This window comes from Podarcis bocagei (assembly GCF_964188305.1).
Source record: "Podarcis bocagei genome assembly, chromosome: 10".
Classification (NCBI taxonomy): domain Eukaryota; kingdom Metazoa; phylum Chordata; class Lepidosauria; order Squamata; family Lacertidae; genus Podarcis; species Podarcis bocagei.
This window is the reverse complement of record NC_138135.1, coordinates 4564582-4588766: the sequence shown is the minus strand read 5'-3', so window position 1 is coordinate 4588766 and position 24185 is coordinate 4564582. Positions and strand designations below refer to the sequence as shown.

The 24185-nt window shown below is 46.2% G+C and overlaps 2 protein-coding genes across 2 annotated transcripts; both read right to left on the bottom strand.

The window, feature by feature from the left end:
* Positions 1 to 10234: 10234 nt before the first annotated feature.
* LOC308596884 (olfactory receptor 5V1-like) lies at positions 10235 to 11194 on the bottom strand (the record flags this gene model as incomplete). Its single annotated transcript, XM_081212188.1, has 1 exon — positions 10235 to 11194. One exon carries the CDS (start codon positions 11192 to 11194, stop codon positions 10235 to 10237), a length of 960 nt encoding a protein of 319 aa, XP_081068314.1.
* Positions 11195 to 14675: 3481 nt separating this feature from the next.
* LOC308595746 (olfactory receptor 5T7-like) lies at positions 14676 to 23635 on the bottom strand. Its single transcript, XM_081210427.1, has 2 exons — positions 23445 to 23635; positions 14676 to 17000 (listed from the first exon to the last, which is right to left on the bottom strand). Exons 1-2 carry the CDS (start codon positions 23541 to 23543, stop codon positions 16032 to 16034), a joined length of 1068 nt encoding a protein of 355 aa, XP_081066553.1. The 5' UTR covers positions 23544 to 23635; the 3' UTR covers positions 14676 to 16031.
* Between the last annotated feature and the right edge of the window lie 550 nt (positions 23636 to 24185).

Sequence of the window (24185 nt, the reverse complement as noted above, 5' to 3'; positions counted from 1 at the left end):
GCTTCATGGTCATCCCTGACCTCTGGCTCACCTGACCATGTTGATTGCTGTTTGCCTGACCCTCAGAACAGACTTGACATTGTATGTCAAGCATAACTCAGAGACTCTTCTGGTTTTATTTTTTATTTTTGGCCACACACTCCACCAAGCTCTACATGCTGTTGTCTGGCAACAGGAGTATGACAGATATCCATTAGACAATTTCAACTCCCACTGATTTCAGTGGAATAATTAAACATGCCAATCTTTCACTAGAAAGTTCAGTACGATCCCCTCTGTGAACGGACTCAGTGGCAAAACTCAATAAAAATGATTTTTTTTAAAAAAATACCACATTGACACTGGTGGCTTAAAGCTCTATTATGCTCGTTTTGTTAATGAGTACTTGCATATGCTTAGCTGCTAACTATGAATTTAAAAAGAGCAAATAAATGGAAGGATGCTGTAGGGACCAGGAGGGGCTTGTTTGCTGGTGCCCCCACCAACTACCACTCTCTGGGTGGTCATCTGGGAGTCCCCATGGCTCCAAAGTCCAGCCCGAGCTGCACAACTGACTCTGGCTGGCAGCAGCTCTCAGGGTTGGGCACAGAGGCGAGGACTTTCTCCCTGCCTGGTACCCAAGATGCTTTAAATTGGAGATGCCCAAAAGATTGACCCAAGGACATTCTGCTTGCAATGCAGCTGCTCTGGCAATGAGCTCCAGTCCCTCTTTGAACTTCTCTCTCCCTTCTCATTTCACGGTAACACATTCCTTGCATTGCCCTCAATCAAAGAAGACTCCAGTCTTTTGGAAGGTGGGTAAATGACAACTCACCGTTTCTTGCTAACTAGTTAGCTGCTGATGGCTGGCCAACTCTGGATTCCTTCTCCTCCTCACCTTGGGAAATGGAGACCTTGAACTTCAGTTTACCCTGGGAAGAAGATACATTAAGGCCCTAATTTCCCACCACTAGGAGTTCTGAATACAACCAGTTGTGAGGAGGCAGCTTGGGCAAAATCTCTTCTCCAAATGCGACACCAAGAAAGGGCCTTGAAGATCTCATGTTGACACCAGGGCCCATGTTCATTGTGAGCAAACTTCTCTGCTGCCTGCCTTGTGGGTTGCTGGCTGTCTTTCCTTGTAGGGCAGCAATTGTTACCTTGTGTGTTGACCATGGGGATATCTGTGCACCCAGAATCCACAGAGAGGAAGGCTGCAGCTGCAGTGAATCAATTTGTCCCATGGGGGTAGGATTTTTTGCAGGTATGCTAGAGCCAAGCACAATGGATGGTGTCCTTTAATTGGGGCACCCTTAATTGCTGGTAGGGAGGGGGCAGGAGGCCAGCAGTAACCTCAGAGCTATTAAGTCATGTTATGGAAAGTGTGTCCTCCTGACGAGATTTAAATTCCCTTTGAGACTCATTTTCACCCTTGGAGCTCCTGTGTGGATGTTGTTAAGCCAGGTGAGAAAGCAAGGAAGGAAGAGCTATGGGGAAATTAAAATTCTATCTCTCACCTGCCAGCCACCAAAGTTGTAGGCAGTTAGGACAAAGAGGAGGAGACTCTAGTGACTGTGGCTAGTAAGAATGTGGAAGCAGTAGCCAACGCAGGACGTGTGGAAGGGCACAGCTTTTGGGAGGCTTCCAGGGTCCTGGGCTGTACCTGGACCAGAGAGGAAGAGAGTCTTCTTCCATGGAGGAGGTCCAGACATTAAGGGCTCTCCCATGGAAGATGGAGCAAGTTTGTTTACTCCTGTGCTGGAGGGTAGGACTAAAACCCAAGGCTTCAATTACAAGAAAGGGGATTCTGACTCAACATCAGGAAGAGCTTTCTGATGACAAGAACTGCTTAACAGTGGAAGGGACTCCCTTGGAAGGTGGTGGGCTCTCCTTCCTTGGAGGTTTCTAAGCAGAGGTTGGATGGCCATCTGTCATGGATGCTTTCGCTGAGATTCCTGCATTGCAGAGGGTTGGACTAGAGGACCCTTGGGGTCCCTTCCAACTCTATGGTTCTGTGCTTCTGTGTGAGGCTACTCTCAAGGCTGCTCTGGAGGCTGCCCGTTGCAGCAGTTAAGCTGGTTGTGGGGGCAAACTCCCCCAGCATGGAACACTTTGTCTGAGGCCACCTTATCCCTTATAGTCCCAGGAGGTCACTATGTTCTGCAGGAGAGGCTATCCTTGAAGTCCCTGAAATATCCAAAGCTTAGTCCATGGCAGTTTGGAGCAGTGCCTTCAGAGTGGCTGCTCCTGTTTTGTGTAGTAAGAATTGTTGTTGTTGTTGTTGTTGTTGTTGTTGTTGTTGTTTACACCCCAGCCATTCTGGGCAGCTCCCAACAGAATATTAAAAGCACGATAAAACATCAAACATTATAAACTTCCCTAAACAAGGCTACCTTCAAGTGTCTTCTAAAAGTCAAATAGTTGTTTATTTCTTTGACATCTGATGGGAGGGCATTCCACAGGGTGGGTGCCACTACTGAGAAGGCCCTGCTGCTGGTTCAACATCCATGTTGAGATAGTGAGGCATCAGGCATAAGCCTGCATTTTTATTAATGTTTGATCAGGGCTTGTATATTAAAGAGAGAGCTTAAAGATTTTCAAAAGTTTCATGCCAGGCAGAAGACAGCTGCTTAGAGAACCTTGGCAATGTTTTCCTCCTAGACAAAGGGGCCCCTTGATTTATAGCAGAAAACAATTCTCAAAGTCGTAAAAGCTGGAATTACAGACTGAGAGTGAGGACACTGACCCTACATGTTACAGAAGATAAAAAAGGCAGAGATAAACATAATTAGGAATGAGTAAATAGTAAAATAATACCAATGTGCCTCCCAGTAAAATGAGCCAGATCTTCTTTCTAAGGTTAAAAGGCCAAGACCAAATGGAGAAGCATCTAGCTGGCAGAAAGAGAGCATTTTTGGGAGAGCATTTTTGGGAAGTCTTTTTTAAAGCTGTTTCTTTCTTAAACTGAGAGAGTTAAAGAGCTAATGGGAAAAGCAGCTGGCTGAAGGGGGGGGGTGTAAACTGAAGAGGCTTCTTTTGAAGCGGCTTTTTACTGAGTTCCTTTTCTACTTTACAAAGGCCTTATTCCTTTTAAAAGGCTACCTATGTTATGTATTAAATATATTTGCTTAAATGTAATTATGCAAAGGATTTAAGAAATGCTAGATTCTTATTTCATATAGTTGTAAGAGTTGTATTTATCCTGAAATTAAGTCAGCCACCAGCCTAGCCCCCCTGCCAGACAGGAAGACGCCATCCAAGCAGTCCTGATATATAGCTGTCAGGCATTTGTTTAGAAACCTTCAAATGAAGGAGATCTTTCAATGTTGATGTGAAACTCAAGATCCTTGACATATGTTTAAAATAAAAATTTAAGATTAACCATTTGTTTTAGAAGGCAATAGGGCAAGGAGGGCAAGAGGTGAGCTGGTAATTAAGATTCCTTGTTGAGACACATGTAAGATATATTACTACTTATTTGTCATTTATAGATGTAACAATATATAGCTCTTTGTGTTCCATATAAGGACAGGAGGATATGGGTGTATCTTTTAGAATTGGTTATAGCAATCAGCCAATAGGAAATTCAACCAGGCTGATTGAACAGAGGCAGCCACAGGAGGAGCAAAGGGGGCTGGATTAAGGGAATATAAGTGCTGGCCATAATGGCAGGAGGCCAGGCCAGAGCTTGGTAACCATATACCACTGTGCCTCTCATTTATTTGTCTGACAAATAAATTATTATTTTAATTTCTCTATTGCTGCGTTGAATATTTCATTCCAGCTAAGCGTTAACCACAAGCAGGGTGCTACATTTTATGGTGCTCCTGTGACTCGGATAAGTGGTCTGCTGGAACGCAGCCCCTTCGCCCTATTGGGCAGGGTACAAGAGAGAGGATCTCTAAACTGCTTACCCAGCGCGCACTGGTAAATTTTTCCAGGGGGAACGCAGAAGTCTCGTCTGTCTGATACCCTGCTCACTGGCGGCGACAGACCGGGGGGAAACGGAACCAACCAAGGGTAAGTGCACAAAGGGATTTTTGGCCCTCCAATTAATTGGGAGGAAGAGAAGTCTTGATCAAACTTCTGCGTCTCAGTAAGTGGGAACTGAGTACGCTAGGTGGTTGGGTACATCAGATGGTGATCTGGTGTAGGGAAAGGAAAGTTGGGAGGTAGAGTGTGGTGAAGTATCTAGCGCATTGTATGTGTGAGAAAGTACAGAGCAATCTGTAGCTGACCTGAGTGTGGAGTGGGCAGTACTTCGGTTCCTAGTAAGGCGACTTCACTAGGCAAGGAAACCCACGAAGCGTGTGTGTGAGTGACTGAGTGGATACTTCACAGGGCCATACAATGGGAGTTGGGGGTTCAAAAGGGGAAAATACACCTCTTGAATGTATGTTAAATAATTTTAAGAAAGCCTTCTCAGGGGCGTATGGAGTCAAAATGACGCCAGAGCGCCTGAGAACGTTATGTGAATTAGAGTGGCCGAAGCAAAATACTGAATGGCCATCTCAGGGAACCTTTGATATAAATTTAGTAAGCAAACTTTGGTCTAACATCGCCAAAGAAACTGGAGGGTGCCCAGAACAATTTTCATATATAGATTCTTGGCTGAGCACATTAAATAAAAATCCTCCATGGATAAGGGAATGCAAAGTCAAACAATGCAAATTATTGGCTGTAAAAGCCGAAGCTAGGAAAGGAATCTTGCCAAATAAACTCAAACCCATTTTTGAGGGACCAGAGGAAGAGCTGCTTCCACCTCCACCCTATGCTCCACATCGAAGGGAGCCTAATCCAAACACTCCACCAGTTGTAACCCCAAGGCAAGAAAGTGGAATGAATAATGGGGCTGGAGTCACAGAACTTGATTCCTTGATAGATTATGATAAATATCTTCAGGAGGCATTGGAGGCCTATAATGAAGCCCAAGCAGAAGTGGTTATTCCATCTGTGAGTCCCAGTAGAACTCCATCTACAGTCTCTTTTAGTGGAACAACTGATTGCCTACCCCAAACCCCTGTACATCCAAGTCCTAGAGAATTATTACAGAAGTTACAGGGAGACCTTAATCGGTCAGCAAGCAATACAGCCAGGCGTATAAAGCTGCTAAAAGAACGCCTTGGGACAAATACCATCCCCTATGATTTGAGGCCCCTAGAGCAAAGCGAAGAGAAAGATCACGTAGTAGCCCCTCTCAGAAGAGTATTTGATGCACTTGAGGAGCCTGTGCTGGTTAACGGGCAACCTGGACCACGGCCACCTCGAACTTCGACCCTGCAATATATTCCATTCACGACTACAGATCTGATGAATTGGAAAACACACACCCCATCTTTTGCAGAAAAACCTCAGGCTATGATGGACTTGGTGACTTCAATAATAAATACTCATAGTCCTACTTGGACAGATTGCCGCCAGCTCCTGAATACTCTGTTCACCACTGAGGAAAGGAGAGACATAATTGAAAAGGCACAGATATATTTGCGTGAGCAGGCCAGAGTGGGAAATATTTTTAATATTGACCGTCATCTCCAAGACAACTTTCCCTTGGAAGATCCTAATTGGGATCCAAACAATGCAATTCACCTGGCCAGACTTACCACTTACCGCCAGACGCTTGTGCAAGGTATCCGCAGGGCATGCCAGAAGCCTACTAATATGTCTAAAGTCTCAGAAGTAGAACAGAAACCAAATGAGAGTCCAGGAGACTTTTTAGAGAGGCTGCAAGAAGTCTATCGTATATGGACTCCTTTTGACCCTGAAGCCCCTGAAAACAGCAGAATGATTACTGCTACATTTGTGGCCCAGTGCGCTTCTGACATTCGTAAGAAAATTCAGAAATCAGAAGGATGGGAAGGGATGCTGATGAGCCAAATTATGGCCATTGCACGCCGAGTTTATCGGAATAGGGATGAGGCTGAGAAGCAAGAGAAGAAGAAGTGGCAGAAGGAAAAGATGGTGATGCTAGCCACAGCAGTGATGTGTTACCCATAACACTGTTTCGTGTTCGGTGTGCACCCACAAAAAGACTTAAGTTGTCACCTTTTGAGCTCCTGTATGGGAGGCCGCCCTCCTTTGTTCAGGATATTCCAGCTGACCTCAAACAAATAGGAGACCATGTGACACAGGGACAAGTGCAATCTCTCTCCCGTGTTTTTGTTTCTCTTAACAGGTGGGCCCTCGAGCGCACGCCGTGCAGCATTGCCGAGCCGATTCATCAGTTCCAGGCTGGCGATAGCGTATGGGTGAAAGAGTGGAAACGTGATCCACTTGCACCTAAGTGGCGTGGACCTTACACCGTCTTGCTCTCTACTCCAACAGCGGTGAAGGTAGCTGAGGTGACCCCCTGGATTCATCACTCCCGTTTGAAGAAGTCCGAAGGCAGTTGGACGTGCAAAGGTGACCCCTCTAATCCTCTTAAACTGACTCTCTCCAAAAACCCCTGTATCTAGCCCTACCGGGAACGGGCTAGGTCACGGGCAACATTAGACGACCGGCCTGCTGCAGCCACAACCTGGAAGCTGGCTGACCTGCGCACGCCTGAAGCTTGAGGAGCATCTGAACCAGCGATTGTGAAAGGGAAGATTCTTTTATACAATTAATTGACTGCCCCCCCTTGTGGAACAATTAACAGAGATATTACTCATTGGGGATCCTCGGGATATATGTTTTGGTCTTGGTGGTTCCCCATTTCTGTCACTGGAGGAATTATATTGGGACTAATATTTATTTGCTATCACAATAAGGTAATCTTTTGTGGAAGGAATGCATATGCTAGACATCAACATGATTTTATTATTAATCCTGATCCCTTGGGAAGGGGAAGGGTCCTTGAATCTGACCAAATTTGCTAAATATGGATTCCGCCATGACCACAATATGTGGGTAGGTTTAGCTGAAATGGTAGCCAATGTTGCAAATAGGACCAATTGCCTTGTTTGCTCTCTTGGGCCAGATGATTCAGAGGGAGGTATGCCCTTATTACCGATACCATTAGATGCCATTGGTATGGTAAGCGAAATGCCACACCAAACAGAAATACAGAATTTCCCCGGATGGAACTCAACTAAACCATTACGAGTTATACCTGTACAAGGGGAATTCTGTGTACATAAATCATCAGATGCAGCTGATTCTACCATGATAGGCTCTTCTCATTGTCACTATACTTGGGATTATATTAAGAATAGTCATACCTGGGCACACGGTACTACCTATCGAACTCGGAATACCTTGCCCTGTGCACCTCCTTTTATTCATGCATGGAAAGTGGTATGGAACATAACTGTGACAGAAAAAGGCAATCTAACATACTGCACTGTGAACTCTCTACCTCTTTTGATATTTCGCCTTCTGTACTCCACGTACCAAAAACCTCAGACCCGATGGTTGTGGTGGATATGTGGAGAATGGGCATACAAGAAACTCCCCTCCAAATGGAGTGGGACTTGTTTCCTGGGATGGGTATTACCACCAATGTGGATTATGCCCACTAATTTGGCCAAGCGTACACGAAGAAACGCTGATATTTCTCGTATAGCAGGAGGAAGTACCCAAAGTTGGAGCGATACTGATGATTGGCCACCAGAGCGCATTATAGCCTATTATGATCCCGCCTCCTGGAATCCTGGTGAGCTCATACAAGGGGCACGGGATCCTATTTATAATCTAAACAGAATAATTCGATTGCAAGCAGTAGTGGAACTTGTAACCAATGCAACGGCCCAGAGTTTGAGACTTATTGCACAACAGTTGGATGAAAGTAGAGCCGCCATTTTGCAGCTGAAAATGGGTATGGATTATGTACTTGCCAAGCAGGGAGGCCTATGTGGAGTCTTGAACTTGACAGGGAATGCCTGTTGCTTTAACATTTCAGATAATGGTGAGGCAATCCGTGTGTTGGCCACAAAGATGGAGAATATAGCACATGTCCCAGTACAAACATGGGAAGGATGGGATATGGGATGGCTCACCAATTGGTTACCTAATGTCACAGGACTCAAAGGGATACTATTGTCTTGCTTGTTTTTCTTGACAGTAGTGGTAATGGTTTTATGTATGATGCCATGTATCATTTCATGTTTTAGAAGTACAATTAGCAAGATGATTTCGAATGAAACTCTACCTCATATCATGGCCCTATACAGAGCTTTACCTCAGGAATATGATGAAGGTCAAGCTATCAAGGACACTTGGGATGAAGGTCCTTGAGCTTTAAAGGGGGGAATGAGGCATCAGGCATAAGCCTGCATTTTTATTAATGTTTGATCAGGGCTTGTATATTAAAGAGAGAGCTTAAAGATTTTCAAAAGTTTCATGCCAGGCAGAAGACAGCTGCTTAGAGAACCTTGGCAATGTTTTCCTCCTAGACAAAGGGGCCCCTTGATTTATAGCAGAAAACAATTCTCAAAGTCGTAAAAGCTGGAATTACAGACTGAGAGTGAGGACACTGACCCTACATGTTACAGAAGATAAAAAAGGCAGAGATAAACATAATTAGGAATGAGTAAATAGTAAAATAATACCAATGTGCCTCCCAGTAAAATGAGCCAGATCTTCTTTCTAAGGTTAAAAGGCCAAGACCAAATGGAGAAGCATCTAGCTGGCAGAAAGAGAGCATTTTTGGGAGAGCATTTTTGGGAAGTCTTTTTTAAAGCTGTTTCTTTCTTAAACTGAGAGAGTTAAAGAGCTAATGGGAAAAGCAGCTGGCTGAAGGGGGGGGTGTAAACTGAAGAGGCTTCTTTTGAAGCGGCTTTTTACTGAGTTCCTTTTCTACTTTACAAAGGCCTTATTCCTTTTAAAAGGCTACCTATGTTATGTATTAAATATATTTGCTTAAATGTAATTATGCAAAGGATTTAAGAAATGCTAGATTCTTATTTCATATAGTTGTAAGAGTTGTATTTATCCTGAAATTAAGTCAGCCACCAGCCTAGCCCCCCTGCCAGACAGGAAGACGCCATCCAAGCAGTCCTGATATATAGCTGTCAGGCATTTGTTTAGAAACCTTCAAATGAAGGAGATCTTTCAATGTTGATGTGAAACTCAAGATCCTTGACATATGTTTAAAATAAAAATTTAAGATTAACCATTTGTTTTAGAAGGCAATAGGGCAAGGAGGGCAAGAGGTGAGCTGGTAATTAAGATTCCTTGTTGAGACACATGTAAGATATATTACTACTTATTTGTCATTTATAGATGTAACAATATATAGCTCTTTGTGTTCCATATAAGGACAGGAGGATATGGGTGTATCTTTTAGGATTGGTTATAGCAATCAGCCAATAGGAAATTCAACCAGGCTGATTGGACAGAGGCAGCCACAGGAGGAGCAAAGGGGGCTGGATTAAGGGAATATAAGTGCTGGCCATAATGGCAGGAGGCCAGGCCAGAGCTTGGTAACCATATACCACTGTGCCTCTCATTTATTTGTCTGACAAATAAATTATTATTTTAATTTCTCTATTGCTGCGTTGAATATTTCATTCCAGCTAAGCGTTAACCACAAGCAGGGTGCTACAATAGGGCAGATGCCCCTTATTTGTATTTTCTGGAAACAGCTGAAGATACTCTTCTTCTGGCAAGCTTCTTCACACAGTTGGGGAAGGGTCCCGCAGATTTACACTTGCTCATGAACCTACCAATCCCACCTCTTCCCACCCACCCAACTCACCGCAACAGAGTTCAAGATTTGGCTTAACTCAGCATCCAAGCACAATGCGCAAGCACTGGTGGTTTTGTTTGTGTATTTGTTCTTTATTGACAATATTTATTTGCCACCCAACAACAACATTTTCTGGGTCACTTACATTAAAAAGAAACACAGCTGTGAGCAACAAAATATAAAGCTTTAGTCATAACAAAAGCTGTCAGCGGCAACGGAAAATAAATGAAGATTTTAAAATGAAGAGTATTTTCCAAGATTCTCTGGGGAAATAAAATGGGTTTATCTATTTATATTAGCTGGCCCCAAAGGCCTGTTGAGTATCTTTGTCTAGAACAATTTCAAATAAAACCCAAGTTTTCTTGGACTAACTCCCTCTCACCCCACATGCTTCTGTCTCCCCTGCTGCCCCTCTTGTTTGTCTCCTTCCACTAAGGAGTTAACCAAGGAGTCTGGAAGGCCGGTAGCCTAGTGAGAACCACAGACTGAGGGAATCTAGCCCCTCCTTTCATGCCCTCTTTTGGGGCCACTGGGCTTTGCAGGGAAGACAGCTGGCACCTTCTCCTTCCCTCCCGCTCACCTGCGCTCTCACTGCTTGCGAGAGGAAGTGCAGAACTTCCTCTGGCTTTCCAGAACCTTCCTCAGGGCGCCCTTCACCTCCTTGTTTCGGAGGCTGTAGATGAGCGGGTTCAGCATAGGGGTGATGATGCAATACATGGTGGAGAGCAGGGTGTCTATCTCCAGAGAGTAACCTGCGCTGGGGCGGTAGTAGTTCACCAGTCCATTTCCGAAGTAGAGGACAACCACTATCATGTGGGAGGTGCAGGTGGAGAAGGCCTTGCGCCGCCCGGTGTTGGAGCGGATCCGCAAGATGGAAGCCAAGATGTAGACGTAGGAGATGACGACTACCAGGAATGGGCTCAGGCCCACAAAGATGGTGGCTACCTGAATGACAATTTCGTTGAGGCTCTTGTTCCCACAGGCGATTTTCAGCAGCGGCGGGAGGTCGCAGAAGATATGGTGGATCTGGAAGGCCCCGCAGAAGTGTAAATTGGAGGCCAAGGCTGCGTGGACCACTGAGTCCAAGAAACCTGAGACCCAGATGGTGGTGGCTAGCTGCACGCACACACGCGGGCTCATGAGGTGCGAGTAACGCAAAGGCTGGCAAATGGCGGCATAGCGATCGTATGCCATGGCGGCCAACAGCCAGCACTCAGAACCTGAGAAAGCCATCAGGAAGAACATCTGGACCAGGCACGGGTGGTAGGAGATGGTGTGGTGGCGGCGGCGGAGGTTGGCCAAAATGCTGGGGACAGTGACGGAGGAGTAGCAAACGTCCATGCAAGACAAATGGCTGAGGAAGAAGTACATGGGGCTATGAAGGTGGGGATCCAGCAGGATCAGGCCGACTATGGTGAGGTTCCCCAACAGGGTGACCAAGTAGATCACCAAGAACACCAGGAACAGGTATGTCTGACCATGCGTGATCCCGGAGAAGCCCAGAAGAACAAACTCCGTCACCTGGGTCCAGTTGCTGCTGCCAGCCATGGGAAATGCGGAGATTATCTGTAGAGAAAGAAGGATGGCGTTTGAGGGAAAGGCTGCCAGGCAGAAAAGGGAAAGAGAGGAAGTTCCTGCATTGCAGGGAGTTAGACTAGAGGACCTTTGGAGCACCCTTTACAATGCTACAGTTCTGTGATTCTATGATCGTAAGTGGTCTTCTACCCACTCAGACCATTGATCCATTTAATTCAGTGTTGTTGTTGATTAAACTTCTTAGTCTCTTGTCACCTGAAGGTCTCCAAGTGACTTATGGCAAAGGAAAATTATACAATACATAATACCATGTGGAGAACGGGGGGAGTCATATTATATATTGATATTTCACTTAAAATTCTATTGGAGGGGAGGGAAACCAGCAATATAAACAGGAGGAGCGTCTCCACCCCCATCGTTCAGCGCGGACACTGAGGTCCAGCTCCAAGGTCCTTCTGGCGGTTCCCTTCCTGCGAGAAACCAAGTTACAGGGAACCAGGCAGAGGGCCTTCTCGGTAGTGGCACCCGCCCTGTGGAATGCCCTCCCAACAGATGTCAAAGAGAAGAACAACTACCAAACTTTTAGAAGACATCTGAAGGCAGCCCTGTTTAAGGAAGCTTTTAATGTTTGATGCACTATTCTGTTTTAATATTTTTTTGGAGGCTGCCCAGAGTGGATGGGGAAACCCAGCCAGATGGGTGGGGTATAAATAAATTATTATTATTATTATTATTATTATTATTATTATTATTATTATTATTATTATTGTTGTTGTTGTTGTTGTTGTTGTTGTTGTTGTTGTTGTTGTTGTTGTTGTTATTTTCCTGACCACATGCAAATAATAAACTAAGTAACACTCTGACCCACTAATAAGCAAATGAACCTCCATCTCCCCCTAGTCCAAAAATCATTCACATCGAACTAATGGTTTTTCTCCTTTAACCTCCCCACCCAATAGTCTGGTGTCAAGGCCAGCTGTTACAAATCAGTGGTGGGTGGGTTAGGGTTCTCCAGGGATGGTTGGACGGCTCTCCTCTCCCTTCAAAGGGGGACGGGAACAACCCTGCTTTGGCAAATAAGAGGTCTGTTGGAGACATCCCCAACTGTCTGGTGGCCGTGACATTTCCTCTCCACTCCCAGAATTCTCATCTCTAGTCTTCAGGGCCTGCCTTGGTCAGGAAAGGAAGCCGGAGAGGAACCTGGAATGAGAAGCACCACAAGCAAGCTGATGTCTCCTCCTCTTTCTTGGAAGAGGCAATGCAATGAACCTTTTGTTCTGCTTTGAGGATGTGGGGAAGCCAATGGGATGTGGTGGTTAGAGTCTTCTGACTAGGGCTGAAGACATAATCATAGAATTGGGGAGTTGGAATGGACCCCAAGGGAGAGAGCAGGGTGTCTGTGTCCTGGAGAACAGAGGACTGAGAGGGGGGTCTGAGTGCCTTCTCCAAATATCTGAATATGGAAGGGGGAGCAAACTTGTTTTCTGCTGCTCCAGAGGGGAGGCTCCAAATTACAGTAAGCCCACAACTTATGGGCATTTAATTTGCGCACATTAGGCTTTACGCACATGACCCAAAATCACAAAAATAAATAAAAAGGGTGTGGAAAGAAGGGGGGGAGGTTCCCAGGGAACAAATGACCTTGGCAATTCCCTATTTATTGGACGCAGCGTGTTTGGACTATATGTGATTTTGCCTTCTGGTGCAATTCCCAGACTGTAACCCCCACATAGGCTTTGGGCTCACTGTAGAAGAAAGGAGATTCCAGTTAAACATTGGGAAGAATTATTTGACAGTAAAAGCCGTTCAATAGTGGAAGGGGCTCTCTCAGAGGGTGGTGGACTCTCCTTTCGTGGAGGTTTTTAAGCAGAGGTTGGATGGCCCTCTGTCAGGGATGCTTTAGCTGAGATGGTTGCATTGCTGGAGATTGGACAAGATGACTTTTGCAGGGCCACTTTTGCTGCGACACGTCTAGTTGGAAGAGACTGGAAATCAGATGGGGGCAGCAAGATGATCTCTTGCGGTGTGCTGTCTGCTGAAGAAAGAGGGCTTGTTCGCCTCCACTTCTATTCTGCTTCTATATTTGCAGATAAAGCAAATGTTTCAGAGACAGGGACCAGGTCTGAGTCAACATAAGGCAGCTTCATGTAGTCTTATATGTTCCATAGCTACTATGTTATGGCATGGAGACAGTAACTCCATGGTAGTTTCTCTCTCCAGTAACCTCCCATTCCAAAGAAAGTCAACCATAAGTGAACATTGCACTCCCAAATATCTCACTGCTCAGGGATTGGGATGTGAAGCCCAGAATTATAAACTCCTTTGTGCATTGAAAAGTGTGGATTGGATAAGATTTGGGGGAGGGGTGGTGGTGGTGGGAGAAATCTCTTGCTGTGTCAGCTCCATACATAGGTAAAGGGTAAAGGGTCTCTTGACCATTAGGTCCAGTCGCAGCCGACTCTGGGGTTGCAGCTCTCATCTCGCTTTATTGGCTGAGGGAGCCGGCGTACAGTTTCCGGGTCATGAGGCCAGCATGACTAAGCCACTTCTGGAGAAGCAGAGCAGCCCACGGAAATGCCGTTTACCTTCCCGCCAGAGCGATACCTATTTATCTACTTGCACTTTGACGTGCTTTCGAACTGCTAGGTTGGCAGGAGCAGGTTCCGAGCAACAGGAGCTCTCCCCGTCGTGGGGATTCGAACAACCGACCTTCTGATCGGCAAGTCCTAGGCTCTGTAGTTTAACCCACAGCGCCACCCACGTCCCTAGCCCCATATATATTGTCCCATAAATGAATTTATTATTTATTGCATTTATAACCCACCTTTTCCTGCAACATTCAGAGAAGTGCAAATTTCGGCGGCTAGCAGAGTTCTTGTTCTCTTAACATTTCAGCAAGTGTGAATGGGGCAGATTCGCGTTCAAATGCAGACCAGACTGAATTGCTTCCCCATCCCCAGTCCTCTCTGTGTCCTGTGAAGCTACTAACCTGGAGGCCCCCCCAATGGGAGCCCAGTGAGGCTGGGCGCTTGCTCCTGCCCCCGTCAGGATGCTCAGCTCCAGGTCATCCTTCCCCTTCAACCTTCTTCTGCACCAGCCTTTCCCTGCACCTGCCTGCTCCACCTTCACGGGGCCAGAGCACGCTGGCATCCGAGTGGCAAGAGAGGGCCTGCCATCGGGGCTCTGGAAGGGAGATTCCTGCTTCCCAGGTGAGCCATGGATGAGCCGGGTGGCTCCCTCTGCGTTGCATCCAACTAGTGGATCCCAGGCAGGGAGAGAGGAGTTATGCCCAGGTGAGACCCAAGGGATGCTCCCACTGCAACTGCAACACGCAAGTTAACAAGGAGGGTTGGGAAAAGAAAGCCACTCTCCCCGGGGGGTCTATGGAAGCCAAGAGGAATGGAGCAATGGGAGTCCCATCGGAGGAATTGCTCGGCGGCTAGTTGTTGATTTACACACTCGAAGTATTTCTACCCACCTTTTAATTCAAAGAATGCATAAAGGGAATATGGAATGTTGGATGTGTCATTGAAAATTCTACTCAATATAGATCCAGGGTAGATTCCAATGTATAGTTAGCAGAGTGAAAACTTGAACACGTTGCAGGATTCCCCGAAAATAGACCAGAGGCAATTGTATTTCACTCAGCAGAGCTTTACTGCTACTGAAGGCAAATGAGCGTCATGGTCACAAAGCCCAAACATTCAGGATTGGCACTGACCATAAGGAATCCAGTTGCAGCAGACTTAACTTAAACTTAGAACAACTTAGAATAAGTCTAAACCTTAACATTATGTACAGAACACCACACCATACAGAAAAAGAGACCGAAAGAGAGAAAAGTGAAACCCAGGGTTCTTCTGGCCTTATTATTATAGTCGGCATGATAAGACTTTGGCCACCTCATGAGAAGAGAAGACTCCCTGGAAAAGACCCTGATGCTGGGAAAGATGGAGGGCACAAGGAGAAGGGACAACAGAGGACGAGATGGTGGGACAGTGTTCTCGAAGGTACCAACATGAGTCTGACCAAATTGCGGGAGGCAGTGGAAGACAGGAGGGCCTGGTGTGCTCTGGTCCATGGGATCATGAAGAGTCGGACATGACTAAACGACTAAACAACAAATAAACCTGAAAAGCATAAATAAAATTTAAAAAAAACAATAACAAATATATTTAAATGGGGCTGAAATCTAAACAAGTGGACACTCACTGTAAAGACCCATTTATCCAGCTACCAGAAGAAAAATGTCTTTGTTTCCCCCCCCCTCCGGAAAGTGCAGATAGCGGGCTCCTATCTTGACAGAAACGCTGTTCCACAGAACAGGGGCAGCCCTACTACAACCCCTTCACCTTTGAGTTCCTGTTCTTAGGTCTCCCAAAGTTTGTTTCTACTTCTCTGTCACCACTGCTGTGGCCCAAGCTGTGAAAAGAAACAGGCCTATGAAACAGGAGAACATGTAAGGAAATTAGCATGTATTGGCTCCTACAGAGCCAATTGTTCATGAAGAACCCTTCAATGTAAATAAATACAGCAATCTACAGTTTAGAGTCTCTGGTTGGAATAATGAGTTTTGACGGGTCTCACCAGTTGCCTGCAGTTCTCTGAATATGGGAACTATAGGCATTTGTGGTGGGCATGCCCAAAGGTGGCATATTTGGGGGAACAAGTGCTTAATGATGTAAGTAAAATTACCCATCAGCATGTCAGCAAGTCTTCAGAACTTGTGTTACTCAATCCGTATTTCAGGAAGTGGGTTTCTCTGTGGTCTTAGAGGATTACCTTGAACTCACTAAGGGCAATGGCAGGGTCAGTGGAGGACAGAGATGCCTTGGTCAAAGTCCACCTCTCACTTCCTCTGTGTAGAAGCGTATTCGTTCTTCTGCCCCCCCAGAACCTTCTTCAGGGCTTCTTTCACCTCCTTGTTGCGGAGGCTGTAGATGAGGGGGTTCAGCATAGGGGTGATGATGCAGTAGAGTGTGGAGATCAGGGTGTCAACCTCCAAGGAGTAGCCTGCGCTGGGGCGGTTGTAGTTCACGTTGGCCATGCCAAAGTAGACGGTGACAACGATCATGTGAGCAGCGCAGGTGGAGAAGGCCTTGTGCCTGCCAGTATTCGAGCGAATCTGCAAGATGGCGGAGAGGATGTAGACATACGAGAGGAGGATGAGCAAGAAGGGACTCAGGCCCATGAAGATGCTGGCCAAATGGAGCGTGATCTCGTTGACGTAGGTGTCGCTGCAGGCAATCTTCAGGAGAGGCGGGACATCACAGAAGATGTGGTCAATCTGGTTGGCCCCACAGAAGGACAAGTGGGTGGCCAGAATGGTGTGGATGGCCGAGTCCAGGAAGCCCCAGATCCAAGAAGCAATGGCCAGCGGGATTCGCACCTGGCTGCTCATCAGGCTGCTGTAATGCAGAGGCTGGCAAATGGCGGCATAGCGGTCGTAGGCCATGACGGCCAGCAGGGCGCACTCGGAGCCTGCAAAGGTCATCAGGAAGAACATCTGGGTCATGCACTGGTTGTAGGAAATGGTGTGCCTCTGGCGCAGAAAGTTGGTCAGGATCTTGGGGACTGTGACGGTTGAGTAGCAGATGTCCAAGCAGGATAAATGGCTGAGGAAAAAGTACATGGGGCTGTGGAGGCGCGAATCCAGTTGGATCAAGGTGACTATTGTGGTATTTCCAAGAACAGTGACCAAGTAAATTGCTAGGAACACGACAAAGAGGTAAATCTGGCCATGTGGGACGCCTGAGAAGCCCAGGAAGATGAACTCCTTCACCTGGGTCTGATTCCTGACCTCCATGGGAAAGTTAATCTGTGTAGAGAAGGAGAAACAAGAAGTGTGGAAGCAACAGGATGGAGGTTCCTCGCTCACAAAGAGGTAGGGATTGAGCGTCACCTCCTGCACTTGCTCTTATCACTGCAATTATATTGTATTTATTGGATTTCTTATTCATCCATCACCAGGTGGTCCTAGGAGATGTAAAAATACAACATGGAGGGTCACCTGCTTAGTGCTGTCCCAACGTCTAATGGAGAAAAGCAAGGTTGTACATACAACTCCCTTGTTACAAAAGCTCCGTTGCCTAGCACTCTGTTTCTGGGCACAATCCAAAGTGCTGGTAATGATTCATAACCCCCCAAACATCTTAGCCCTATGCTATCTGAAGGGCTGCAATGTCCCATATGAACCTGCCCAGGCTCTGAGATCTTTGGGGTATGCCCTTGGTCAGACACACTTGGTAGGGACATGGAGAGTGCGGCATAGTCAAAAGTTAGTGAAAGTACAACCACTGCTGTTCCACAACCCACCTCACAACCCCACACTTCCCAGAGATGTCCTGCTGGTCCCGGATATGAAGATCAAACAATCCTGCTTTTCCCCACATATACAACAATGTGGTTGCTGACTAATAGCAACGGGGGGTGATCCCCAGTACCAGGGAAAATATACAAGGCGGTCATGTTGAAGGAACAGGTTGCCCAAACCTGACTGTGCAGTCACCCGAACCAGGCCCCAGAACTCCCAAATTCCTCCTTCAAGGATCCATTAGCTAAAATCCATTAGCTTGATCTGTATGACTAACACAAACCCAGCTGCATAAACAGAGCCATCTCCTTTATCAGTCCATGAAGGCTTAATGGATGGCCTTGTCAGTTCCGAGTGGAGACGGGATGGCAGATCTGGGTCTTATCTTATAGGTTGTAAATATCCTGACCACGCTGACGCATAGACCTTGTAAGACAGGCCTGTCAATCCTGTCAGCCCCCACACCCAGGGATGGCGCCAAGAGTTCTCCTATAGTTAAGTGACCTTCTTACCCCAAGATAAGAGTACAGGAACAGGAATGTCTGTTTATGCTCAAGGATGTAAACCTACGTGTACAAAAGCATGAGGCTGGATTCCTGGGGAGGGGGGGAAGGGGACCTAAAGGGGATATATACTGTATGTAACTGCTCTTTCAGTGTGCTTGCTGTGAACCGATTATGCAGTGCCTTTCTGCTATCTGGAAAGCAGAAATAAACTCTTTCTCTGAACCAACCCTCGGTGTCTTTTTGGCTCCTTCCTCCCTGCTGACCAAGAGCACTTGGTGCTGTCTATTTTTCCAACAGCTGCTGCACTCCCTCCCAGGAGCAATGCACACCCAACCAATGGGAAAGGTCTGAAAGGCTACAATGTTACACAAAGCACAGATATATCCCTCTATCAATAATATGCACACTATTTCAGCAAACCCATAGGTGGGACAAAGGAGACATCCGCCGCAAGCTCCACCGGGCTGGCAGGCAGCAATAGCTTGAACCTGCAGGAATAACCCAGTGGCTCCTTCCTCTGCTCCTCCTCCTCTTTGTCTTTTAAGTACATAAGAATCTAAGAAGAGCCTGCTGGATGAAGCCAACGGCCCATCCAGTCCAGCATGCTGTCTTCACAGTGGTCCACCAGATGCCCCAATGGGAAACCACAAGCAAGATCCAAGCAGAATAGCAACACCCCACTTCTTGTGGTTTCCAGCAACTGAAATTCAGCTGCATTGCTGCCTCTGGCTGTGGAGGCAGAACATAGCCGTGGTGTCTATCAGCCTTCCAAGGGCCCTCTCCTCCATCAATTTGACAAGGATATTGAAAAGCTAGGAGGTGTGCAGAGGAGGGCGACCAAGACGATCAAGGGTCTGGAAACTGAGCCGTGTGCAGAACTGTTGAGGGAGTTGGGGGGTGTTTAGCCTGGAGGAGAGGTGCTATGGAACCCATCTTCAAATATCTGAAGAGGCGTCTCATGGAGGATGGAGCAAACTTGTTTCCACCTGCTCCAGAAGAACCAATGGATTCATATAGCAAGAAAGAAGATTCCAGCTAAATATTAGGAAGACTCTTTGGGCGGTGCGAGCTGCGTGAGAGTGGAATGGACTCTCTCAGAATAATGAGAATAATAATAATTATTTTTTACTTATACCCCGCCCATCTGGCTGGGCGTCCCCAGCCACTCTGGGCGGCTTCCAACAGGAGATTAAAAATACATTAAATCATCAGTCATTAAAAAACTTCCCTGAACAGGGCTGCCTTCAGATGTCTTCTAAACATCAGATGGTGTTTATTCCTTTGACATCTGGTGGGAGGGTGTTCCACAGGGTGGGTACCACCACCAAGAAGCCCCTCTGCCTGGTTCCCTGTAACCTCACTTCTTGCAGAGAGGGAACCGCCAGAAGGCCCTCTGAGCTGGACGTCAGTGTCCGGATTGAACAATGGGGGTGGAGACCCTCCTTCAGGTCTACTGGACCGAGGTCATTTAGGGCTTTAAAGGTCAGCACCAACACTTTGAATTGTGCCCAGAAATGTACTGGGAGCCAACGTAGTCTTTCAGGACCGGTGTTATGTGGTCTCGGCAGCTGCTCCCAGTTCCCAGTCTAGCTGCCGCATTCAGAAGGTGGTGGACTCTACTTTGTTGAAGATTTTTCAACAGAGGTTGGTCATGGACGTTTTAGCTGTGATTCCTGTATTTCAGGGGGTTGGACTAGATGACCCTTGGGTCCCTTCCAACCCTACAATCTTCTTCCACATCAGCCTGCTTGCTCCCTTAGAGATGCTGGAAGAAAATGGGCTCTTTTCTGCAATCACGCCTTGATTGTGGGACATCTTGCACAGAAGAGTTAGTCATCCCAACTCCCTTATCCTTTTCACAGCTTAACATCTATTTATGTCAGCAAGGATTTGCCTAGGCAGGTTAAAGCTCTTATGCTGGAGAACGCTCCTTTGAGCTCTTTTCATCTACTGCGCCCGTCTGTACTTTTCATTTTGCTGTTTTAGCTGACATTTTGTTATTGTTGCCTTTGTGGAATGTGGAATGAATGGGGGACTGGACCGGACACAATTTTAGAAAAGAATAAATAACGAATTGCATAAAGCAAGCGATGTACACAATTTTTGGAACTCCTCTCAAATGCAAATATTTTGGAAACCTGTTGAGGCTAGTATTTCTGATATGTTAGGACATCATATCCCATTAGAAGCCAAAATATTTCTACTGTGTTACCCCAGGATGTTACCCCAGAAAATGATCGAGAAATAGTAATCAGCATTATAACAGCTGCAAAGATTGTGATGGCTAAAAATGAGGGGCATGAGAACGATTTGGGGAAAAACCTAGCATATAGTAACAACAATTAAATTAGCATATTATAAAAGAATACGTATAAATCAGCCTAATAGATTTTTGGGGAAATTGATATGTTTTGGAATAGTAAGTTTACTGATAAAAGCCTTATGCTGCTTTCAACCTGTTTTAATGGTATGAATATTTCTTTATGGATATTTTGGTTTGCTTTACTGAATCTAAATTTAAAAATTAAAAAAAATAAAAGAGGAAACGGTCAAATAATGTTTCTGTTCAAGATAAGATGTTATTTGCAATGAACAATACATTTACCATGTCACAACTAGAGGCAGAGGTAAGAAAAACGTGGACTGGAAAAATGTTCAGATCTAAGGCAGGGTCTCCAGCTGTTGTTGGACCAAAATTCCCATCATCCCTAGCTAGCAGGAGCAGTGGTCAGGGCTGATGGGAGTTGTAGTCCCAAAACATCTGGAGACCCAAGTTTGGGAAACCCTGCTCCGAGGCAGCCTTCATTCACCGCAGGCATAGGCAAGCTTGGCCCTCCAGAAGTTTTGGGACTACAACTCCCATCATCCCTAGCTAACAGGACCAGTGGTCAGGGATGATGGGAGCTGTAGTCCCAAATATCTGGAGGGTGCTAAATGGATGAAGGCTGCTTCAAGGGCATCTCCAGACTATTGCTCTTTTGCAGGAGGGATTAAAGCACAGACCCTGAATTTAAATCTGTGCAATTAAAGTGGATTAAAGCACCCTGTTGCCCCAGCACAACTCATCCACTTTAAAGAAGATTATAAAGAAATTCTGTCCTTGGTATGCCTCCCCCCCCCCAGTTTGATTTCCTGGCACCATATTTGTATAAATTAACTATCCCAAAATACAGGTGTGCCTTCTTCACACTGGCCAGACTGGATGCGATGCCCTCTGCCGTACGTGAGGGCAGGTACCAAAAGATTCCAGCTGAGAAACGACTCTGCCCCTGTGGAGATGGCAATCTGGAAACAGTGGCTCATGTTCTCCTGTCCTGCCCCCTTTACAAAGATCTGAGGAATGAGATCACCACCCCACTCTTACTTAACATCCCAGGCCACCCACCTGCGGCCACATTGTTCTTTCTTTTATCAGATCAAAATGATCAGACAACAGCAAAGGTTGCTAGGTTTATCGAGGGTGCAGTGAGATTAAGGGCCACTATCTGAATCTTGGTCATTTGATTGCCCTTCTTACCCATTGTTGTCTTTTTATTTGTATATATTGCTTGTTTTATGTTGCCGTAAAGGTAAAGGGACCCCTGACCATTAGGTCCAGTCGTGGCCAACTCTGGGGTTGCGGTGCTCATCTCATTTTATTGGCCGAGGGAGCCGGCGTACAGCTTCCGGGTCATGTGGCCAGCATGACTAAGCTGCTTCTGGCAAACCACAGCAGTGCACGGAAACACCGTTTACCTTCCCGCAGGAGCGGTACCTATTTATCTACTTGCACTTTTGACATGCTTTCGAACTGCTAGGTTGGCAGGAGCAAGGACTGAGCGACGGGAGCTCACTCTGTTGCGGGGATTTGAACCGCTGACCTTCTGATCGGCAAGTCCTAGGCTCTGTGGTTTAACCCACAGCGCCACCTGCGTCCCTTATGTTGCCATGGCAATTGGCTAATGCGAATAAAGTTTATCTTATCTTTAAAGAAGAAGCTGAGGTTTGGAAACCGATAGGGCAGTACAGAGGGGGGGGGAAGGAGGGGAATGAGTGTCTAACAGGAAGATGCATAAACACTCAGCAGGGAAGTCAGGGCAAATGAGCAAATGACCATGCCAACGCCCTGCTAAAGCAAACCAGAACAAACACTCCATAAAGACCAGCATATAATCTGACCTCTGCATATGCTTTTCTGCAGCCAAAGTAGGATGAACACACAATAAACAGCTTGTCTGGAGAAAACCCTTGATCAAAGATGTGTTGCTGGGCTATAACTCCCATCAGAAGGGACGGCTGGATCAGGCCAATGGCCCATTGAGCCCAGCCTCCTCTTCTCACAGGGGCCAGCTAGATGCCTGTGGGAAACCAGCAAGCAGGATTTGAACACAAGACAGTCTCTCCCCTCTTGTGGTTTCCAGCAACTGGTGTTCAGAAGCACTGCTGCCTGCAACTGTGGAGGCAGCGCTTAGGCATCCTGGCTAGCAATCATTAGGAACCCTCCCCTCCCTGAATTTGTCTAATCCTCTTTGAAAGCCATCCAATCAGTGCCAGATTTACGTATAAGCTAAACAAGCTATAGCTTAGGTACCCCCTCTCTTAAAAAAAATTAAAGGGGAAAAAACCTGGATGTACATTTCCAAAATATAAAAGCAAATAAAATAAAAACTAGATACAGCAACAGTGTTTTGTGTTGTGTAGGCTCCTATGATGTAAGTCATGAGTCTTCCCGGCTAGCCTGCTCCCAAAAATATCACACATTTGCTCATTTCTATATATATAGGGTGCCTACATTCTGCACGGACTGCAAGAAGATCAAACCTCTCCATTCTGAAGGAAATCAGCCCTGAGTGCTCACTGGAAGGACAGATCCTGAAGCTGAGGCTCCAAGACTTTGGCCACCTCATGAGAAGAGAAGACTCCCTGAAAAAGACCCTGATGTTGGGAAAGATGGAGGGCACAAGGAGAAGGGGACGACAGAGGACGAGATGGTTGGACAGTGTTCTCGAAGCGACCAGCATGAGTTTGACCAAACTGTGGGAGGCAGTGGAAGACAGGAGTGCCTGGCGTGCTCTGGTCCAGGGGGGCATGAAGAGTCGGACAGGAGAAAACAACTAAACAACAACAACATTCTGCATGGACTTGTTGCATGGCCACATGTGCAAATGGCTTGAAATACCTATTAGGTCCATCAATTACCATATAGCATACCTTCAACACAAAAACTGTGACCATTTGCTGTTGACAAAGGATAGCTGGAGATATCAAGGGCCCCAGTACCTTCAGTAGCTTAGGGTCTCATCAAACCTAAATCCGGCCCTGGCTTAGATCCTTCAGTTGTGTGCGCACAAAGACTTCCCCATTGCAAATGACACTTAAGAGTTGAGAACAGCACCCCAACTTTCCCTAAGACTCCTGGCCAGAAGTTCACCTCAGCAGCCCCCTATCACTGCCCTCGTCTTACCTGCACAAGGTCAGGAATCGGGTCCTGTGCTCCCTGAGCTGTGAAGCTGCTAAGAGCTGGAGCAGGTATTTCATGCTTTGTGTGGCCCAGGGGAAACATGCTCCCGTTGCCAGCGGAGGTGAGAAATCTGGGGAAACGCACACAGCCCAGTGGAATTGATGTCAGCGGGACCCATCACAAAGTAGACGAAGTTCTCCAGAAGATGCCAACTGGAGCGGGATTCAAATTGAACAAGCAAAAAACCAAGGTTTTGGAGAAAAATTTGACACCTTTAGAAACAGACGGGTTTCAGAAAGGGACAGAGTTAAATGTGGTTAAAAAGGTGAAATACCTAGGGGTTAATTTGTCTGCTAAAAATTTGAATTTATTCAAAGATAACTATGAAAAATGTTGGTCAGAAATCAAAAAAGATTTAGAAACTTGGTCAAGATTGAAACTTTCCTTGTTGGGTCGAATTGCAGCTATAAAAATGAATGTATTGCCAAAGATGTTGTTTCTGTTTCAAACCCTACAGATCGTGGACAGAGTGGAATGTTTTGGAAAGTGGCAGAAAGATATCTCTAAGTTTGTCTGGCAGGGCAAAAAGCCCAGGATAAAATTTAAAATACTAACTGATGCAAAAGAAAGAGGGGGATTTGCCCTGCCGGACTTAAGGTTATATTATGAAGCTGCAGCTTTCTGCTGGATGAAGGATTGGTTACTTTTGGAGAACACTGATGTCCTGGATCTGGAAGGGTTTAA